This window comes from Schistocerca americana, chromosome 4, assembly GCF_021461395.2.
Source record: "Schistocerca americana isolate TAMUIC-IGC-003095 chromosome 4, iqSchAmer2.1, whole genome shotgun sequence".
NCBI lineage: Eukaryota > Metazoa > Arthropoda > Insecta > Orthoptera > Acrididae > Schistocerca > Schistocerca americana.
Genome location: NC_060122.1, coordinates 230074946 through 230095615, shown reverse-complemented (window position 1 = coordinate 230095615; position 20670 = coordinate 230074946). Strand labels below are relative to the sequence as shown.

At 39.4% G+C, this 20670-nt stretch overlaps 1 protein-coding gene across 3 annotated transcripts in view; it reads right to left on the bottom strand.

Moving 5' to 3' along the window:
• The window catches only part of LOC124614034 (RUN and FYVE domain-containing protein 2), a 149029-nt gene that overhangs the window by 49269 nt on the left and 79090 nt on the right, over positions 1-20670 (bottom strand). For all 3 annotated transcript variants that reach the window (XM_047142859.1, XM_047142860.1, XM_047142861.1), the window contains one exon: positions 19134-19274. In XM_047142859.1, coding sequence (XP_046998815.1) covers positions 19134-19274 — 141 coding nt within the window. The remainder of the gene's footprint in view (positions 1-19133; positions 19275-20670) is intronic.

Below are 20670 nucleotides of genomic sequence, written 5' to 3'. Positions count from 1 at the left end.
AATCCAACAAGCAACCTGTACACATGCTCGCTTCAAAAGCTGAAGCTCACTTGTTAATGGTCAGAGCAAAATGCAGCAAAAAGCAGTCTGTCATTTGAACTTTACACTATGTGCACTCAGTAGCCAGAGCACACTACCTCTGCAGGGTGGCACACTATTTCAAAGGTTCAGTTTCTTTTGAGCACACTTCATATGCCGTTCAAGACAGGGCTGCATGTGGAAACACACACACACACACACACACACACACACACGACATTTATCAGCTGACATGTTCATTGCATGGCCTTCTACATTGGTATGACAACCACCAAACTGGCTGAACACATGAATGGGTACACAAAAACTGTCCATATGGGGGATGTAAAATACCCAGTGACAGAACATGCCCTACAGTGTAACTTTAGGGACCTAGGCACATGCTGCACCACACAAGCCATTTTGATCCTTCCCCCCATGCACCGTCACCAATCCCTTGGAACATCACAGATGGGAGCTTGTGCTCCAACACATCCTCTCATCCCACCATTCCCCTGAACTCAACTTAAGTTAACCTCTACTCCTGTTGTCTCTTTGGTCCCTTATTCATTTATTTATGTTTGAATTTTCTTCATTATATATTTTGTTAACTTTCTCTTCTTACTTGGCACTATTCCTCTCACACGTACTTCTATACTTCTAAATCTATCTTCTTTGCTTTTAAGCTGGCACAGTACTTATGATGTATTACCTTTGACTTCCCTATGAAATGCTTTACTCCATCTTTGTTTACATTCCTGCTATTATCTCACACTCCTGGCTGCAAGTGACCCACATCTGCTTTTCATTAAGTTTCCATAAGCTACGTTTTTATTTATTTATTTTTGTAGATTTTCCCCAGTTGTGTGCGACTGTCAGCTGTACAGAGGTTAGGTATTATTTGCAAAATTTGTAGTTTCACCCTTCACACAAGAGAATCTTGAGATATTCATTGTCCCAACAGTAACATACTAAATGTTCAAAGCCCTGCTCAGCACCATCATCAATCCAAAATGGAGTCTTTTGTGTTCATGGTGGTGTCGCGCAGAGCTCTGTGCTTTTAACTAGCTGTCGTTGCCATAAGAGCAATGAATACCTGAAGGGCCCTCATTTGTGGAGTGAAACTAATAATACAGCAAATAATAGGGAACTTATAGTGATTTACACGTACCTTTAAAGAAACCTATGGTAATTTATCTGCACCTTAACATCATATACTTCCTTGACATCAGCTACTCTGGACTGCATTGGCGACTCAGTCTTCCATTTGCCAGACATTTTGTTTTCAGTTCACATGATCCCACAGTTTTTTTTTTATATGTTCTGAACTTTGGAGGCATTTACAGTTCAGCACAGCACTGTAGATGATTACACAGGACATCCAAATGAGAGTCAATTAAATGAAGAGGGGAAAAAATAACCCAGAAACAAAATTCCATACTTTGGAGATATTGTCACCAAGACAAGCACTTCTTATTCTGGCAGTGCGTCTTCCAGTTTCAATTCAAAGCATTTCTTTAGAGCTTTTTGTTTCTCACAAAAACACAGAGTTTTAGATTTGGGATACCATCTAGTTGGTAATGTATGCACCTTGGGCAATCCACTTAGCAACACATGAATATTTCAAAATGATGTTCTTCGTACAGAGAAGAGGGGTGGGGGGGGGGGGGGCTTTACTCCTCACTGCTGCACCATGAAAAATTTGACCCATCAGTTTACTCTTGTCTTAAAAAATGTTTTCTAGTGCAGGTAATTTATTACACACTTGGCAATGCACTGGAATACGTCTACTAAGTCAGTAGTCTCGTTAGCCTTTAATTGATTCAAATTTGCTCAACCAACCTTTGTCTCTCCTTGTTCTCATGACAGTTGTGTCCCTCCAGTCATGGGGTATGAGTGACCTGTCTTTCCTTTTTAACCTACTCCAGCCTATGCTTACTTTCTCTCCAAGGAAGGATCTAATAGCTCCAAAAGCTATGATAGTTTCTTATACTTTTGTGTGCATCTACTGGCAGTACTAAGAACTTCATCTCCTGAAGGTAAGTCATGGCCAGCAATTCTGCTTCATAAATTTAACAGACATACAATCTGCTGATTTAATTTTCTGCAAAATGATAACTCTACTAATTTTCAACATATGTGGAAGTAGTCTATTGTTTATTGTCTTGGAAGTATCTTCTGAATGGGATTATTAGTTGACTTCATTGACATAGTGTATTAGACCCAAAACAATTTGACACTTACTTTCAGGTCTTTTGACTCTTACATCCAATTACTGGACAAGTCATAAATAACCTTTTGCTTCCTAAATTTCATCTCTGCTACCTCCAGAATTTCAAAGGGAGCCATAATAATTAAACAGCTGAAGCTCTGCTTCCATGATGAACTGGACACAGATTTATGTGAATCTTTTAACTGAAAATTGTCCATACTAGTCCAGAACTCAAATTTACAGATATTAAGTAATAATATTTTCAATCTGACACTCAATATTTGATAGTAAGAGATATTTTTGTAGAGTTTACATAGGTTGTATATTTGTCGGACGGTTTAAACATCGTAACACTGTGCTCTTTCAAGTACTACAAATCTGCCACTTAGCCTGCCAGTACAGTGCAAGCTATTTCACCCCATAACAACTCTTTCATTGTATCTGCTGCAAGTATGACACTGTGCTACACTGTCTCCAGTTCTGAATGGTTGCACCTTTTAACTTCACACATTTTGTCCTAGTAAGAAGTGTGCTTGCACAAAAATTTGGAGCAGAAATTAAAGTTCAGGGAAAAGAAATTAAAACTTTAAAGTTTGCTAATGACATTGTAGTTCTGTCAGAGATAACAAAGGGCATGGAAGAGCAATTGAACAGAATGGACAGTGTCTTGAAAGGAGCATATAAGATGAGCATCAACAAAAGCAAAACAAGGATAATGCAATGTAGTCAAATTAAATCAGGTGATGCTCAGGAAATTAGATTAGGAAATGAAACACTTGGAAAACAGTAGATGAATTTTGATATTTGGGTAGCAAAAAACTGATGATGGTCGAAGTAGAGTTGATAAAAAATGTAGACTGGCAATCACAAGAAAAGCTTTTCTGAAGAAGACAGCTTTGTTAACATCAAATATAAATTTCAGCATTATGAAGCCTTTTCTGAAATTATTTGTCTGGAGTGTAGCCATGTAGGGATGCGAATATATTTATAGTCTCACACCCAAAGAAATCTCTTATAACATAGTGTCAATTCATTTTGCAAGAAGCATTCTTCCTCAAGTTCCTCAGATGACACCATAAAAAAACGAGTTCAAATTAATGGTCACACAGTTACAAGGAAGGAATTTTGAACATATCTTTCCCAAATGTGCCTATGGTATGGAATGTTCTGGCACAGTATAAATAATTTAAAAGTGAAGGTAATGACTCACCAAATAGTAGAAGTGTGGAATCGTTGACAGGAACACAGTATGAATGGTAACATCACAAGGTTTTGGATGAATCCATTTTCGAGCGAGAGAGAGAGAGAGAGAGAGAGAGAGAGAGAGAGAGAGCGTGTGGTGTAACTCAATAAATGATTTCTCCAAAGCTAGTGATGTCGTCCCCCCGCCCCCATGAACTATGGACCTTGACGTTGGTTGGGGAGGCTTGCGTGCCTCAGTGATACAGATAGCCATTCCGTAGGTGCAACCACAACAGAGGGGTATCTGTTGAGAGGCCAGTCAAACATGTGGTTCCTGAAGAGGGGCAGCAGCCTTTTCAGTAGTTGTAGGGGCAACAGTCTGGATGATTGACTGATCTGGCCTTGTAACACTAACCAAAACAGCCTTGCTGTGCTGGTACTGCGAACGGCTGAAGGCAAGGGGAAACTACAGCCATTAATTTTTCCCAAGGATATGCAGCTTTACTGTATAGTTAAATGATGGCGTCCTCTTGGGTAAAATATTCCGGAGGTAAAATAGATTGATGAAATGTATGATGAAATAAAAGAAATTATTCAGATAGTGAAGGGAGACGAAAATTTAATTGTCATGGGTGACTGGAACTCAATAATAGGAAAAGGAAGAGAAGGAAACGTAGTAGGTGAATATGGAATGGGGGGAAGGAATGGAAGATGAAGCCGCCTGGTAGAATTTTACACAGAGCATAACTTAATCATAGTTAACACTTGGTTCAAGAATCATAAAAGGAGGCTGTATACATGGAAGAAGCTTGGCGATACTGTAAGGTCTCAGATAGATTATATAATGTAAGACAGAGATTCAGGAACCAGGTTTTAAATTGTACGACATTTTCAGGGGCAGATGTGGACTCTGACCACAATCTATTGGTTATGAACTGCAGATTAAAACTGAAGAAACTGCAAAAAGGTAGGAATTTGAAGAGATGGGACCTGGATAAACTGAAAGAACCAGTGGCTGTAGAGAGCTTCAGAGAGAGCATTAGGGAACAATTGACAAGAATGTGGGCAAGAAATACAGTAGAAGAAGAATGGGTAGCTTTGAGAGATCAAATACTGAAGGTAGCAGAGGATCAAGTAGGTAAAAAGACGAGGGCTAATAGAATCCTTGGGTAACAGAAGAGATATTGAATTTAACAGGCCCCAGGAGTAGACAACGTTCCATTAGAACTACTGACAGCCTTGGGACAGCCAGGCCTAACAAAACTCTACCATCTGGTGAGCAAGATGTACGAGACAGGCGAAATACCCTCAGACTTCAAGAAGAATATAATAATTCCAATCCCAAAGAAAGCAGGTGTTGACAGATGTGAAAATTACAGAACTATCAGTTTAATAAGCCATGGCTGCAAAATACTAACATGAATTCTTTACAGACAAATGGAAAGATTGGTAGAAGCCGACCTCGGGGAAGATCAGTTTGGATTCCGTAGAAATGTTGGAACACATGAGGCAATACTGACCCTACGACTTGTCTTAGAAAATGGATTAAGGAAAGGCAAACCTATGTTTCTCGCATTTGTAGACTTAAGAGAAAGCTTCTGACAATGTTGACTGGAATACTCTCTTTCAAATTCTGAAGGTGGCATGGGTAAAATACAGGGAGCGAAAGGCTATTTACAATTTGTACAGAAGCCAGATGGCAGTTACAGAGGGGCATGAAAGGGAAGCAATGGTTTGGAAGGGAGTGAAACAGGGTTGTAGCCTCTCCACAATGTTATTCAATCTGTATTTTGAGCAAGCAGTAAAGGAAACAAAAGAAAAATTCGGAGTAGGTATTAAAATCCATGGAGAAGAAATAAAAACTTTGAGGTTCGCCGATGACATTGTAATTCTGTCAGAGACAGCAAAGAACTTGGAAGGGCAGTTGAACGGAATGGACAGTGTCTTAAAAGGAGGATATAAGATGAACATCAACACAAGCAAAACGAGGATAATGGAATGTAGTCGAATTAAATCGGGTGACGCTGCAGGAATTAGATTAGGAAATGAGACACTTAAAGTAGTAAAGGAGTTTTGCTATTTGGGGAGCAAAATAACTGATGATGGTCAAAGTAGAGAGGATATAAAATGTAGACTGGCAACGGCAAGGAAAGTGTTTCTGAATAAGAGAAATTTGTTAACATCGAGTATTGATTTAAGTGTCAGGAAGTCGTTTCTGAAAGTATTTGTATGGAGTGTAGCCATGTATGGAAGTGAAACGTGGACGATAAATAGTTTAGACAAGACGAGAATAGAAGTTTTTGAAATGTGGTGGTACAGAAGAATGCTGAAGATTAGATGGGTAGATCACATAACTAATGAGGAAGTATTGAATAGAATCGGAGAGAAGAGGAATTTGTGGCGCATCTTGACTAGAAGAATGGATCGGTTGGTAGCGCATATTCTGAGGCATCAAGTGATCACCAATTTGGTATTGGAGGGCAGCATCAACGGTAAAATTCGTAGAGGGAGACCAAGAAATGAATACACTAAACAGATTCAGAAGGATGTAGGTTGCAGTAAGTACTGGCTGATGAAGCTTGCACAGGACAGAGTAGCATGGAGAGCTGCATCAAACCTGTCTCTGGACTGAAGACCACAACAACAGTCACGTTTTCATCCTACTAACTATTCAATGCTTCTATTGTTTAGTAAATTGTTACCCTCATTTCTATCTTATCTCCTGAATGTGACTGAGTTTGTGGTGATGCTGCCAGACTGAAATTTGCTTCATCAGTAAACAGTATCAGTTCTTGTAATTAACCATAAACAAAACTTCAAGCAATGAGTGCCTGCCAATAGCTGTTGGGCTTGTTGGTGATTTTAACAGATATCAGCCAGACTGACTTTTTTATGTGGAAAGTCAATAGATGTGGATATTTCTTGTGTGCTTTATGCAGAATTACTTTTTGGCGAAGAAAATTAAATGCATTTTTCATCCAAATTTTGTTCCAGAAGCAAGTAAACACATTTCAACCTTGCACTTTTCAATTAAAACAGCAGCTACAATATTTTACATAAATATTTCCATTACAAAATTGCTAAACAAAACAACAAATTTGTGTATTGAGCATGTGTAAAAAGGTACACAATAGTTTTAAATATTTGTAATAGCAGAGTCAGCTAGCTTGAAACTGTAAGCTCTTTTGATCCAGACTCTGAATCTGACTGAATACTAGTAATTGTGTCCAATTTATACACATGTCTAAGAACCAAGAACTGCATAAGACATGTGCACCAACTTCAAGCAGCTATACTCCACATCCAGTGAAACTTGTGTTCACTTTTACATAAAATTTCAAATACAAAATTGTACATACAACTGCCTTATGAAATGTTTACAGTTTCTTCTGAAACACCCTTGTTATTAGACAATGTAATGATAAATATCATATTTCAGAAAGTATTCTGGATTACTGCAATGTACAGCTGCAGGTGTGGTAGCTTGAATGGTAACTGTACTCTCACAATACATCTTGGATGTAGTAATTATCAATGGCAACTGTTCCCTTTAGAGAAACAATCAAGAACAAAGACACATACATCCTCTAGCAAATTCCTGACACTATGCGACAATAAAACCATGGCTACGCACATGTTGCTGAGTGGACAAGGCTTTTTTTTCTTTACCAAAGAAAGTTTATGTGCACCTTTTGTTCACTCAATGAATAATCATCAATCATTAGCAATTGGGGGACACGAGAGAAGCCTCTGCGAAGGATGTGTCATTAATAACACATTTGTGCATCCCCTGGGCAACGGCTCTAAGCCGGCAGATTCTCTCACACCAGAAGCATCATAATAGAGAGACATAATGTCTGTCATCAAAACCGGCTTTGACGATCATCTCTGCGAACATAGAAGGTCTTTCGTCTTGCAAAAAACAATTGCTGAGCGAGCTTTGTCAAAAAACCAAATGTGACGTACTCTGCGTGCAAGAAACACATAGGGACATCCAACACCGACGCCTCAAGGTCCCAGGGATGAAACTTGTAGCACAAAGACTGCACGCGCAATACGGGAGTGCCATGTTCACCAAACCGGACGTCCAAGTGAGGATGGCGGATCACACTGAGGGGAGAGATATCGAGATTATCACGGTGGAATTTGGCGAATACACGGTGACCTACCTGTATAAGCCCCCAAATGTAGACTTCCACTTTGAACCACCAGTAAAAATTGGTAAACAGAAAACGGCTTTCATTATCAGCGATTTCAACAGCCATAGTCACGTATGGGGATATGCACAAGAAGACAAAAACGGTGAAGCCGTTCTGGCGTGGGCCGAGTCAAACCACCTGGCACTTATCCACAACAGCAAACTTCCCACATCTTTCAACAGCAGTAGGTGGCGCAGCGGATACAACCCGGATCTCCTATTCGTCAGCGAAGAAATAGCACAACAGTGCTTTAAGTCCATCTACACCCCCATCCCAAAGACACAACATCGCCCAATAATGTGCCAAATGTTGCCAATAGTGGTACCACGAAGAGTAAAGTTCAGAAGGAGATATAATTTCAGGAAGGCAGACTGGCCCAAATTCACCAGAATACTAGAAGAGACAGACAGACTATGACAGCTTAGTGGACACCATCAAATCCTGCTCCTGAGTGTCTATTCCAAGGGGATTCAGAAAAAGTTACACACCAGACTCACCCAGGAAACAGTAGCCCTACTGGAAGAATATCAAATGCTCTTCGAAAGAAACTCCTTCAGTGAAGAAACCCTCACCAAAGGAAGAGTTATTACCTCCCGGATATCAGAAGCGAGAAGAGAGCAATGGACCAAACTGATGGAGGAAACTAATTTTGGCAGAGATAGTCAAAAGGCCTGGAAACTCATAAAACGCCTAGCCAATGACCCCACCAAACCAAATCTACATGCGAATGTCACAGCAGACCAACTTGCACACCAGCTTCTCACAAATGGGAAACCACAAGATACGACAACCTGAAGACAAAAAAGAGGGGCACAGAACGAAACCCCCCTCAGGAGACTGAAGAACTATCCAAGCCCTTTACCTTGGCGGAACTGGAGAAGGCGATCAGTAAGTGCAAAATGCGGAGAGCAGCCAGCCTTGATGATATATGTGTCGAGCAAATGAAGCATTTTGGATCTGTAACAAGGAAATGGCTAGTCAATATAATGAACAACTGCATGACATCCTGCAAAATTCCAAAAATCTGGAGAAAATCGCGAGTCATTGCCATCCTAAAACCAGGCAAAGAACGTGACAATCCCAAAAACTACAGGCCAATCTCTCTGCTATGCCATATGTACAAGGTTTTGGAAAGGATGATACACCACAGAATCACGGACGCCATCGAGCCCCTCCTGATCCCACAACAAGCAGGCTTCAGACAGGGCAAATGCTGCACATCACAGGTGCTAAAATTAATGCAAAACATAGAGGATGGGTTCGAGAGCAGGAAGATCACTGGGGCTGTCTTCCTAGACCTGTCAGCAGCCTATGACACAGTCAACCACCGGCTGCTCCTGGGGAAAATATACGCAATGAGTAGGGACTACTGACTAACCTTACTGCCTGGAAACCTACTCCAGAATCGAAGATTCTTCATGGATTTTCAGGGACAGAGAAGCCGGTGGAGGATACAGAAAAATGGCCTCCCCCAAGGAAGCGTACTGGCCCCCAACACTTTTTAATATATATACTAATGACCAGCCCCTCCCCCAAGGCACCGAAAGCTTCATATATGCAGATGATTGCGTCGTTACTGCTCAAGCAGACAGCTTTGGAACTGTTGAACAGAATCTGTCAGAAGCCCTCAAACAGCTTGCCACCTACTATAAGGGGAACCGTCTCAAACCCAACCCAGGGAAAACCCAAACCTGCGCCTTCCACCTAAAGAACAGACAATCTGCAAGAAGATTACAACTCAACTGGGAAGGAGTGCCCTTGGAACATTGCAAAACACCAAAATACTTAGGCGTCACCTTGGATAGAGCACTCACCTATAAAAAGCACTGCATGAACACTAAACACAAAGTAGTGGCGAGAAACAACATTGTGCGCAAACTAAAGGGCACTACATGGGGGGCACAGCCTGGAATAGTGATAACCACAGCTCTTGCTTTGTGCTATTCAACAGCCGAGTACGCATGCCCAGTGTGGTACAATTCTAGCCACGCCAAGCAAGTGAACATACCACTTAATGAATCCTGCCGCATCATCACAGGCTGTCTGAGACCAACCCCGACTGATAAATTGTACTGCCTGGCAGGCGTGGCCCCACCAAATATTAGAAGGAAAGTAGCGGCCAGGAAGGAAAAGACAAAGGCATTGACTTCACCTGCCCATCCGCTGTGCAGATGCCAGCCTGCCTGCTGTTGACTAAAATCTAGAAAAAGCTTCCTGCAGACAGCAGAAAACATCGTCGGGACACCGCAGCAAATGAGGCTGGCAATGTGGCGAGAAGAAAATGTGCACCTTGGGGAATGGTTAGTCCCAAACGAAGAACTCCCTCCCGGCCATATGGAAGGATGGACGATATGGAAATCTCTTAATAGGCTGCGCTCTGGTGTCACACGATCCAAAGAGAATATGCGCAAATGGGGCCTCTCAAATGAACTGGCGCTGTGTGACTGGATACACTCAAACCACCATCCACCTCACGCAGTGTGTGCTGTGCCCAAGCACCTGCACCATGAAGGATTTGATGAATGCCACCCCGGAAGCGCTGGACGTGGCCAGGTTCTGGTCCAAGACTTCATAAAATAAAAAACTACTTGACCCTGCTTATATATCTGTATACTTTTATACTCTCTTTATATTTGTTATATACTTGATATGTATGTGTTAATCATTCTGATTTTATGTACGATGCTTCTGACACGATTAAATTAGCAACTGGCCGTGAACATGGACAGTGGCACCCTGAGACGCACTGCTACAAACAACCTACGCCCCTTTCATTTGATGTCACAATCTATAGGGCTCTTGCTCACAAAATACAAACCTTCGCCAGTTATGTTGTAGTACTGGTCTGGAGATTGTCATTTACTGCAGTTACAAAAATTTAATCATATCTAATGAACATTTCCTATTTCTCTTGTTTCTTTTGTTGTCTGGATTTTTGAGATGAATTACTGTGCATTTTCACTTTCTCAAATAGTAACTGTGTAAACGCAGAAAAGGTAATTTTACAATAATAAAGGAACTATTAGCCAGTTTATGGAAACAACATACATTTCTTTTGTTGTAACATATGTTTATAATTCTGCCAATTAAATTATTTTCAGGAACATTCTGTTGCAAAATTCTGTCAAGTCTTAATTTAATTATATCATGATATCACTTTTTCAAATAACATTTCTAGAACTCAAAAACTTCACTTCTATTGAGATGTGAGTTTTCAACAAACTTGTGATTCAAAACACATGCAAACTGAATATTTAAAATACAAAGTAAGACATTATTTGACAGTATCAACACCAAGGAGATGCATAATACTGAAACTTAAAGGCATGCATCTAAGAGCAACATACCAAATGATTGCATCCACTACACATTTCTAATAATTTGAAGAAAGTAATTTTGAGTAGTAAATGCAGCTGTAATGCAGCTAAGCAAAAATAATAATTCAATTATGCAGCTGACATTAAATAAGCAACATATAACAAAACTAATATATAATTTTAATTGATTCAACTATGGGTTTTTTGTGAGATATTCTCTTCTGTATACTGACTAAACGAAACAATTTTTTGCTTTGTTTCACAAAACTTTATTATTTTTGTATGACCTAGGTTTCAGATTGTAAGCCCTCTTTGCAATACACAGCTGACTCCAAAGGCGGTTACCAAGAAAAGATAAACACATGTCAATTTCTTAATCTGTTACTTCCAAACTGTTAAACTATAAAAATTATCTCTGTTGACTATTTTGGCACTTTGTCATCTGTACTGTATACTTCATGATATTCATCGGTCCATGCATGACAGTGCACAATACCAACTGTTTCGAAAAGCCACGTATGAAAAAGCAATTTTTCAGGGAGTCATATCTTGGTTTTTATTGATCACATAGAGAAGGGGTCAAATGTTTTGGATAGCCCCCGGCTTAGTGCCCACTTATATGCCTATCAGAAGATTGGGCATACTGTAGCTATTCTGCAGTACAGGGTCAAAATTTAAATGTTACTCACTTCCTCCAGCCCATGCAACTTGAGAAAATTGGTTGGTTCTTTTGCATTAAGTGTGCTCTCAGATGGCCCTCAGGTGGTTTAGTGTCTACACGTGTGTGACATTGCCACTTCACTATATGGTCGGTATGGACACTTTAGGGGCCAACAGAGCCTCAATGAAAGCCAGGAAACAGAACAATGTGAGAGGGAAACTAACACCCTGTGTGAGGCAATCTATGGGAAGCAGAGAGTCTAAACACACACAAAGATTAGAATGTGAAGAACTAAGCACACAGCTGATGCTGACAGCTAACAGCTATGCACTCAGTGCAACACACAGGATGAACAGGATGATCAGGATGATTTGCTAGATTAGGCCCCGGTGATTAAACTCTGTGTAAGCACTTGACCAGTCAGCCGGTAAAAACTTTGGCCAGCTCTGCACATACTATGTCATGCGTGCACCCTCCATGGCAGGTTTCCACACCCCCCCTTGTGCTACCCACACCGGCTCATCTGCCCTATTATGATGTGCACTGGTGGGGATACGAAAGGTGGCTTACAGAAGCTCCATTTGTTCACGGGCAGTTCCTGAAGAAACCATGATAAACCATGATTTTTGGTAACAGAAAGTACAAATTGTGAGGATGGCCACTTGTATAATTTGTATTCATGCTAGACTGTCAAATTTTTCACCAAATGTTCTTAAGATGATGATCTTGGAGACCTTGATATCATCATCCATTGCCGAGACCACCGAGTTATCATATTCATGCATCTAAAATATGCACTTAATATCTCATCTGAGATGTAAATTTAGTTTTAACTGAGTTAGTGACCAAATGACAAGAGATCTGTGGTCTTTGCAAGGGTTCAGAGGTCACAAAAATATGTTGTTAATCACTATTTTTTCACAATAAATCTTTATGTCACACTGTTTCTGTATAACGGGCACTTCACACCTGTATAGGTTCTCATGTCTCGAAAATTACTTGATGGCGGCACTAGATGGTGTAAGCACTTAACAAAATTATTTTGTCATAGGTCATTCTTTGTACATTCAAACCAAACACCACATTTTATGGCATACTGAGGTGTAGCTGTAAAATAGTGTAAAGTGAACTTGCATTGGATTGGAGATTATTTTGTATTAACCTTATATTATGCATACTAATTTGTTGTTAACGTGGTTAAAGTGGTAAACATGACAAGTATATAAGTTAAAGTATATAAGTAAAATGTCAAAACTTTACTGACCTACATACTTGATTTTATATAAGCAGCACACCTTGATGTAACAGAGAAAAGAAGGGAAGTACCTGAAAAACACTCCTGTTGACAAATTAGGAGAACACAATCCTCTTTAAAAGAACCTGACAGAAAAGTGGGGAACCAGCTGCTTCAATCCTCATTCAACATTGCTCACCAAAAATTTTGGCATGCGAACATATTTGTGCATTTTTGTGATGAAAGAGAGTAGCAGAGAGACAGTGGTGGCACAAGAGAGATGAGACAGTAGCACTGGGAGAGAAAGAGAGGAGAGACTGATGGTGGAAGATGGGAAGTGGTAGTGAAAGACAAATGAATGCAATAGCAGTGGAAGCCAAAGAGAGAGGAAGTGCTGATGATCAGTGACAGACAGTGGCAGTAAAACAGAGAGAGAGAGAGAGAGAGAGAGAGAGAGAGAGAGAGAGAGATAGCAGTGGTGGGAGCAAAAGAGAAAGGAGACAGTGTAAATGAAAAAGAGAAATGAGTGGATGGCATACACAGGCTTGAGGGATCAGAAACCACCCTCATGGCAAACTTCAACATGAAATATTTACCCACTTTCTCCCCCTCCCCCATACCCACAGGTTACAGTTTCCTGGGCTAGGGGTCAAAACCCTACCCGACAGGATGTGTGGAGAACAGGCAATGTGATTGACAAGAAAGACATTATACTACAAGCAAGAAAGAGAGAATGGCAGTGGGAGAGAGAAAAATGGGACAAACACAATGGCAGTATGATAGAGAGAGAGAGAGAGAGAGAGAGAGAGAGAGAGAGAGAGAGAGAGAGAGAGAGAGTGAAAGTGGCAGAGGAGACAGTGGTAAGGAAGAGCGAGAGAAAGGATTGAAAGCCTTGTTGGTGGGAAAACAGATAGGAAACAGTGACAATGGGAGAAATAGGAAACAGTGACAATGGGAGAAAAAGGAGACAGTGGGAGAGAGACAAACATAAACAGTGACAGTGGGAAGGAGATACTGAGTATGAAGGCTTTACTACAAAGAGACTGAATTAATGGAGTAGTGAATGAAGTACAGTTAACAAAGAAAAGAAAAAAAAATGAAACTGTGTCCAAAAAGTCGACAGAGACAACTTCTATAGTTTGCGTGACAAGCAACAGATTACAAAATTTATATGCACTTATCTCTGCTCGGTTGCCATCTTTGGAATCAGTTGCGTATTGGAAAAAGGCTCACAACCCGAAACATAGGGCATGCAATTAAAAAAACAACAAGCTTTATGGAACAAAGCAAAAAAGTGTCTTGTTTAGTTAATACAAAATTTAAAATTAGTTTAAATGCGAACATTTTTAGGTTAGGCTTTACCGTGACTGTTACTGACATTAAATGAAACAACAAGTTTACTGTTACCAGTCACCGTTTTATTTTTCCCACGACGCGTTTCGAAGGTTTAAACCTCCATCATCGGGTGGATTTACATTAGTTAGTATTACATATGTGTGCATGTTGTGTTACGACATTTGGAGGAACTTGTGGCACTGCCTAGTGGAGAAACAAGACACTATTTCAGAATATGGTTTTGGATAACTTTTGACAAAAAATTAAACTGATATTTAATGGTAAACTTTAATAAGTAAACTAGAGTACCTCCAGTGGTCACAGGTTCCTTTTTCTGTCGTAACACTTCACATGTATACTGCCACATTTGTAAACAAATATGGCATCTGGAATCAGCTGGGTGCAAGGTTCGTACAGCAGAAGAGAAGACATAATCGCAAAGTGCAAAGAATATACATTGTAACAACATTATTACAGAATAATCGTTTAAACCATTTGGAGGTGTTTGTTTTGAGGTGTCAAATATATGTGTGTGTGTGTACTTCAGGTGGTATATAAATCCAATTTTGAAAGGTTAAAACAGCTAAACATTCGTACTCGTTTATGCAATCATGTGAAAAGTTAAAATGGCTTAAACTTCATACTTGCTAATAACAATTAGGTAAAATGTTATAGGCTTCAATTACAATGATCATATTGGCTACAGCAGTAAAATCATACATAGACGACAAACTTTGAAGAAAGAGAGAGAGAGAGAGAGAGAGAGAGAGAGAGAGAGAGGAAGGAGTGATTATATGAGAGCAAACATTTACATGGCAAGGAGTCCTAAGATTACATGTTGCATATATTAGCTGCCTAAAGGTTGGGGTAATACACTGGTTAATGTTATAAAATATGCAGATAGATATATATTTGTGCCAGTAGATGATGTACATACAGTTTTAAGCTGACAGGGGGTACAAGCTGTTGGTGTGATGAATTATCTGTGAATGAGGTCAATCTCTTGTACTCTTGGTGGCTGTCAATATTTATGGTAAATATTAGGATATGTGCACGTGTGTGTGTGTGTGTGTGTGTGTGTGTATTTTAAGAGTGTAGGCAGTTGCTGAAAACAGAGATGATACTATTGTAAATATTGTCATTTTTGTCATTTAAGATGGATTCTGGTTGTTTCATTTGGTGTTTGTATATTTGGAGTGTTTCAAGGATGTCTAGTTTTCTGCCTTTTGGTTGGATGTGTAGGATGCTAATACTTGTGTTGTTAACATGGTGTTTTGTTTCATGTAGGTGGGTAGCTATTGCTGATGTGTGGTATTTTTTGTTTTTTAGTGCTGCCATGTGTTCCTTGAACCTAATCTCAAATGATCTGCCTGTCTGGCCTATGTAGAAGCAGTCACAGTCCAAACACTCAATTTTGTACACACCTGTGTGATGAAGTGGGTTTCGTGTGCCGATGTTGTGGGGTAACTTCTGTCCAATCTTGTTGTCTGTTGTAAAGGATATACTTATGCCTTTCCGTTTGAAGACATTAGCAATCTGGTATGAAATGTTACCCAGAAAGGGGATTGTATGCAAGACATTATTTTCCTTTTGTTTTTTGTGTTGTGATTGCTTTGCCATTATTGAGTGTTTTAGAGCGTCTATTATGGAGTTGTTATAGCCATTTTCAATAGCTGTTTGTTTTATTATTTCAATTTCTTGATCACGTTTATCTTCTGAGAGTGGTAGTTGGATAGCTCTATTAATCATGTACCGGTATGCTGCCATTTTGTGTGCTGCGGGGTGGCAAGAGGAGTTGTGGATTGTAGTATGTGTTGTGGTAGGCTTCCGATAAATTTCAAACTGATGTCTGTTATTCTTTATTGTGATGGTAAGGTCTAGGAAATTTATACTGTCATCTTTTTGGTGTTCGACTGTGAATTTTATGCTTTCATGGGAGTTGTTGAAAAACTGATTCAACTCACTGATGTCATCTTTAGTGCCTTTGATTAAAATTATGATATCATCTACATATCTGTAGTAGTAGATGACAATATTTACAATAGAATCATCTCTGTTTTCAGCAACTGCCTACACTCTTAAAACACACACACACACACACACACACACACACACACACACACACGTGCACATATCCTAATATTTACCATAAATATTGACAGCCACCAAGAGTACAAGAGATTGACCTCATTCACAGATCATTCATCACACCAACAGCTTGTACCCCCTGTCAGCTTAAAACTGTATGTACATCATCTACTGGCACAAATGTATATCTATCTGCATATTTTATAACATTAACCAGTGTATTACCCCAACCTTTAGGCAGCTAATATATGCAACATGTAATCTTAAGACTCCTTGCCATGTAAATGTTTGCTCTCATATAATCACTCCTTCCTCTCTCTCTCTCTCTCTCTTTCTTCAAAGTTTGTCGTCTATGTATGATTTTACTGCTTTAGCCAATATGATCATTGTAATTGAAGCCTACAACATTTTACCTAATTGTTATTAGCAAGTATGACGTTTAAGCCATTTTAACTTTTCACATGATTGCATACACGAGTACGAATGTTTAGCTGTTTTAACCTTTCAAAATTGGATTTATATACCACCTGAAGTACACACACATATATTTGACACCTCAAAACAAACACCTCCAAATGGTTTAAACGATTATTCTGTAATAATGTTGTTACAATGTATATTCTTTGCACTTTGCGATTATGTCTTCTCTTCTGCTGTACGAACCTTGCACCCAGCTGATTCCAGACGCCATATTTGTTTAAAAAAGTGGCAGTATACATGTGAAGTGTTACGACAGAAAAAGGAACCTGTGACCACTGGAGGTACTCTAGTTTACTTATTAAAGTTTACCATTAAATATCAGTTTAATTTTTTGTCAAAAGTTATCCAAAACCATATTCTGAAATAGTGTCTTGTTTCTCCACTAGGCAGTGCCACAAGTTCCTCCAAATGTCGTAACACAACACACACACATATGTAATACTAACTAATGTAAATCCACCCGATGATGGAGGTTTAAACCTTCGAAACGCGTCGTGGAAAAAATAAAACGGTGACTGGTAACAGTAAACTTGTTGTTTCATTTACAAATTAGTGTTGGAACAAAATAATAATAATAATAATAATAATAATAATAGTAATAATAGTGTACACCTACGCCTAAAGTCATGAATCTCACAGCAAAAAAGGAAAGTGCCTCTTTCAAAGAAACATCTTCCAAATTTCTTATAGAATTAATGAGCATCAAAACACAGACAACTTTAACAACACACAGTGTACCTGATACGAGTAAACTTGAAATTCAAGGAAGAAGATATGCTGTAACACTTGAAAAATTTGTATCTACTGTATCTATATACAGGGTGAGGCAGCTAAGTCATAACACCCCTTTTATCTCCCCAACCGTAATATATATACAAAGATGCTGTTTGGACAGTGAATTGCAGGGACAGGGGCCACCTGAATACATCACATTTCATGTTTGTGCTATTTTTTATTATAGATATATGAGGCCATCTTTGGTTTTTTTTAATGGAACCCTAAGTTAAATTTTAGAGTAACATGATGGGCTTAAAAAGATGGTTTCAGATATATGTATATCATAATATTTAGGCGAATAGTTTTTGAGACACAGATACGTTCTCATATCATGTTCGTCCTTCGAAGCGGCTTTGTCCAATGCGACCTTTCCTGTTGATTACTGAGGAACTTAACAGGGAAGCCATTTTCCTGCTTCTCAATAACGCCGCAAGGTGACGCACGAGGTAATTGGAGAGAAGGGCATAAATGTGCTGCTGGGGTAATGAGACATCGCATTTCCGTCACAGTTTCTTGGAGCAGACATGTACAACGAAGAAAAGTTAGATATACTTCTAGTGTATGGTGAAAGCAGAAGAAATGCTGTTAGAGCAATAAAGCGATATGGAGAGATTTATCCTGATCGTGAGCATCCTACGCGCAAGCTTCTTGCATGTATTTGCATGAAACTACTTGAACCATGATCATGGAATGCCATACAGAGGACAAGGCAGAAAACTACAACTGGCGAGGTACATGACGAGGGCATTCTAACATTGGCGCATAACAACCCCACTGTTTCGTGGAATGTGGTAAAAGTCAGAGAAGTGTTCTATGCATATTGCACTGGCATAGATTTCACCCGTTTCACCTCTCATTGCATCAATAGTAAATATTTTCAAATAAAAAACAAATTCGTATGAAATAAATGTGACCAATAAGGGCCTCCTCATTTACATTTGTATTTCTGTTACTTAAAATGTATTAACATCTTGTAGTATTTTAATACTGTATGTTATCTACTATTTTGGTATCACAGTTGTTAAATAATTGAATAATATTTGCGTGACATCAGTAGTTAATTTTTGCACAAAATATCGCAGTATGTATTACTACTGTCGGGTAAATGGGCTTGTTTGTCTAAGAATGGATTCGTGACATTTACCATGTACTCTACACAACAGTCGCATTAGACAATGCCGCTTCGAAGGCCGAACACATTACAAGAACATATCTGTGCCTCAAAAACTATTCGCCTAAATATTATGATATACACATATTTGAAACCGTCTTTTTTAAGCCCATCACGTTACGCTAAAATTTAACATAGGCTTCCATTTAAAAAAAAAAAAAAAAAAAAAACGAAGATGGCCTCATATCTCTGTAATAAAAAATAGCACAAACATGAAATGTAATGTATTCAAGTGGCCCCTGTCCCTGCAATTCACTGTCCAAATGGCATCTTTTTATCTATAATGGTTGGGGACATACAAGGGGTGTTATGACTTAGCTGCCTCACCCTGTATAATACATACAGTAACTCCATGTTAATTATCTAATGCATCACAAAAATTTCAAATTTTGTAGCTATGTAGATGTTTACATCATTAAAATGATTAATGATCAGCAAATTCAGTTTATAAAATCTTACCTGCAACTTCTTATACATTTCCAGGTTAATAAGTTTAATATCATCCAGCTGCCTACGTAGAGAAACTATAGTATCCTGCTTCTCATGTATATCTTTTTCTAGAAGCTTCATTGCAACTTCCATTTCAGCTTTCAAGCTTATCTGGAAAGATAAATACCAGCAATCATTGACCTAAATATCGAAGGAATTTTGGATATCCAATTGGAGGCCACTGGTAAATACAAGGACGCTGTTAATATGAAATGAATTAAGCCAGAGATGTTTTGCAACCTAATTAGAGCAGCAGTAAGACTACATACCAAGTTGGAATGAGACAAGCAGATGAGCTGCTGAATTTGGGGGGAAAAAAAGCCTTTGAAACACCTCAGTACTTCTGAAATCAATGGGCCACACCAGCAAAGATAAATGAATAGAAATCGTCCAAGAGTATGAACTTTGCACATTCCAGCAAGAGCGTGTGGTCTCCCATTTGGAAACTGCCCTCTTTGTCAAAACCACTGAACGAGCAAGTGACAATATAATCTACAGCAAACCACATTTCCAACTTCCAGAACAACAGTGGATAACAAATTCAGTACAAAGACAGAAACGGAACTGCACAAGCTGAAATCAGTGACTCAGCAGTATGACCTATATTCCCAGGCATTCACATGTCTTAAAGTGGAAAAAGTCTCAGACAACATCTGAAGTTGAAAGGCTGCAGGCTTCAGAGGGATGTTCTTGGAAAAACTCAAATACGAGGGCAGTTCAATAAGTAATGTAACACATTTTTTTTCTGAAACAGGGGTTGTTTTATTCAGCATTGAAATACATCAGGTTATTCCCCAATCTTTTAGCTACACAACACTATTTTTCAACGTAATCTCCATTCAATGCTACGGCCTTACGCCACCTTGAAATGAGGGTCTGTATGCCTGCACGGTACCATTCCACTGGTCGACGTCGGAGCCAACGTCGTACTGCATCAATAACTTCTTCATCATCCGAATAGTGCCTCCCACGGATTGCGTCCTTCATTGGGCCAAACATATGGAAATCCGACGGTGCAACATCGGGGCTGTATGGTGCATGAGGAAGAACAGTCCACTGAAGTTTTGTGAGCTCCTCTTGGGTGCGAAGACTTGTGTGAGGTCTTGCGTTGTCATGAAGAAGAAGTTCGTTCTGATTTTTGTGCCTACGAACACGCTGAAGTCGTTTCTTCAATTTCTGAAAAGTAGCACAAAACACTTCAGAGTTGATCGTTTGACCATTGGGAAGGACATCGAACAGAATAACCCCTTCAGCGTCCCAGAAGACTGTAACCATGACTTTACCGGCTGAGGGTATGGCTTTAAACTTTTTCTTGGTAGGGGACTGGGTGTGGCGCCACTCCATTGATTGCCGTTTTGTTTCAGGTTCAAAGTGATGAACCCATGTTTCATCGCCTGTAACAATCTTTGACAAGAAATTGTCACCCTCAGCCACATGACAAGCAAGCAATTCCGCACAGATGGTTCTCCTTTGCTCTTTATGGTGTTCGGTTAGACAACGAGGGACC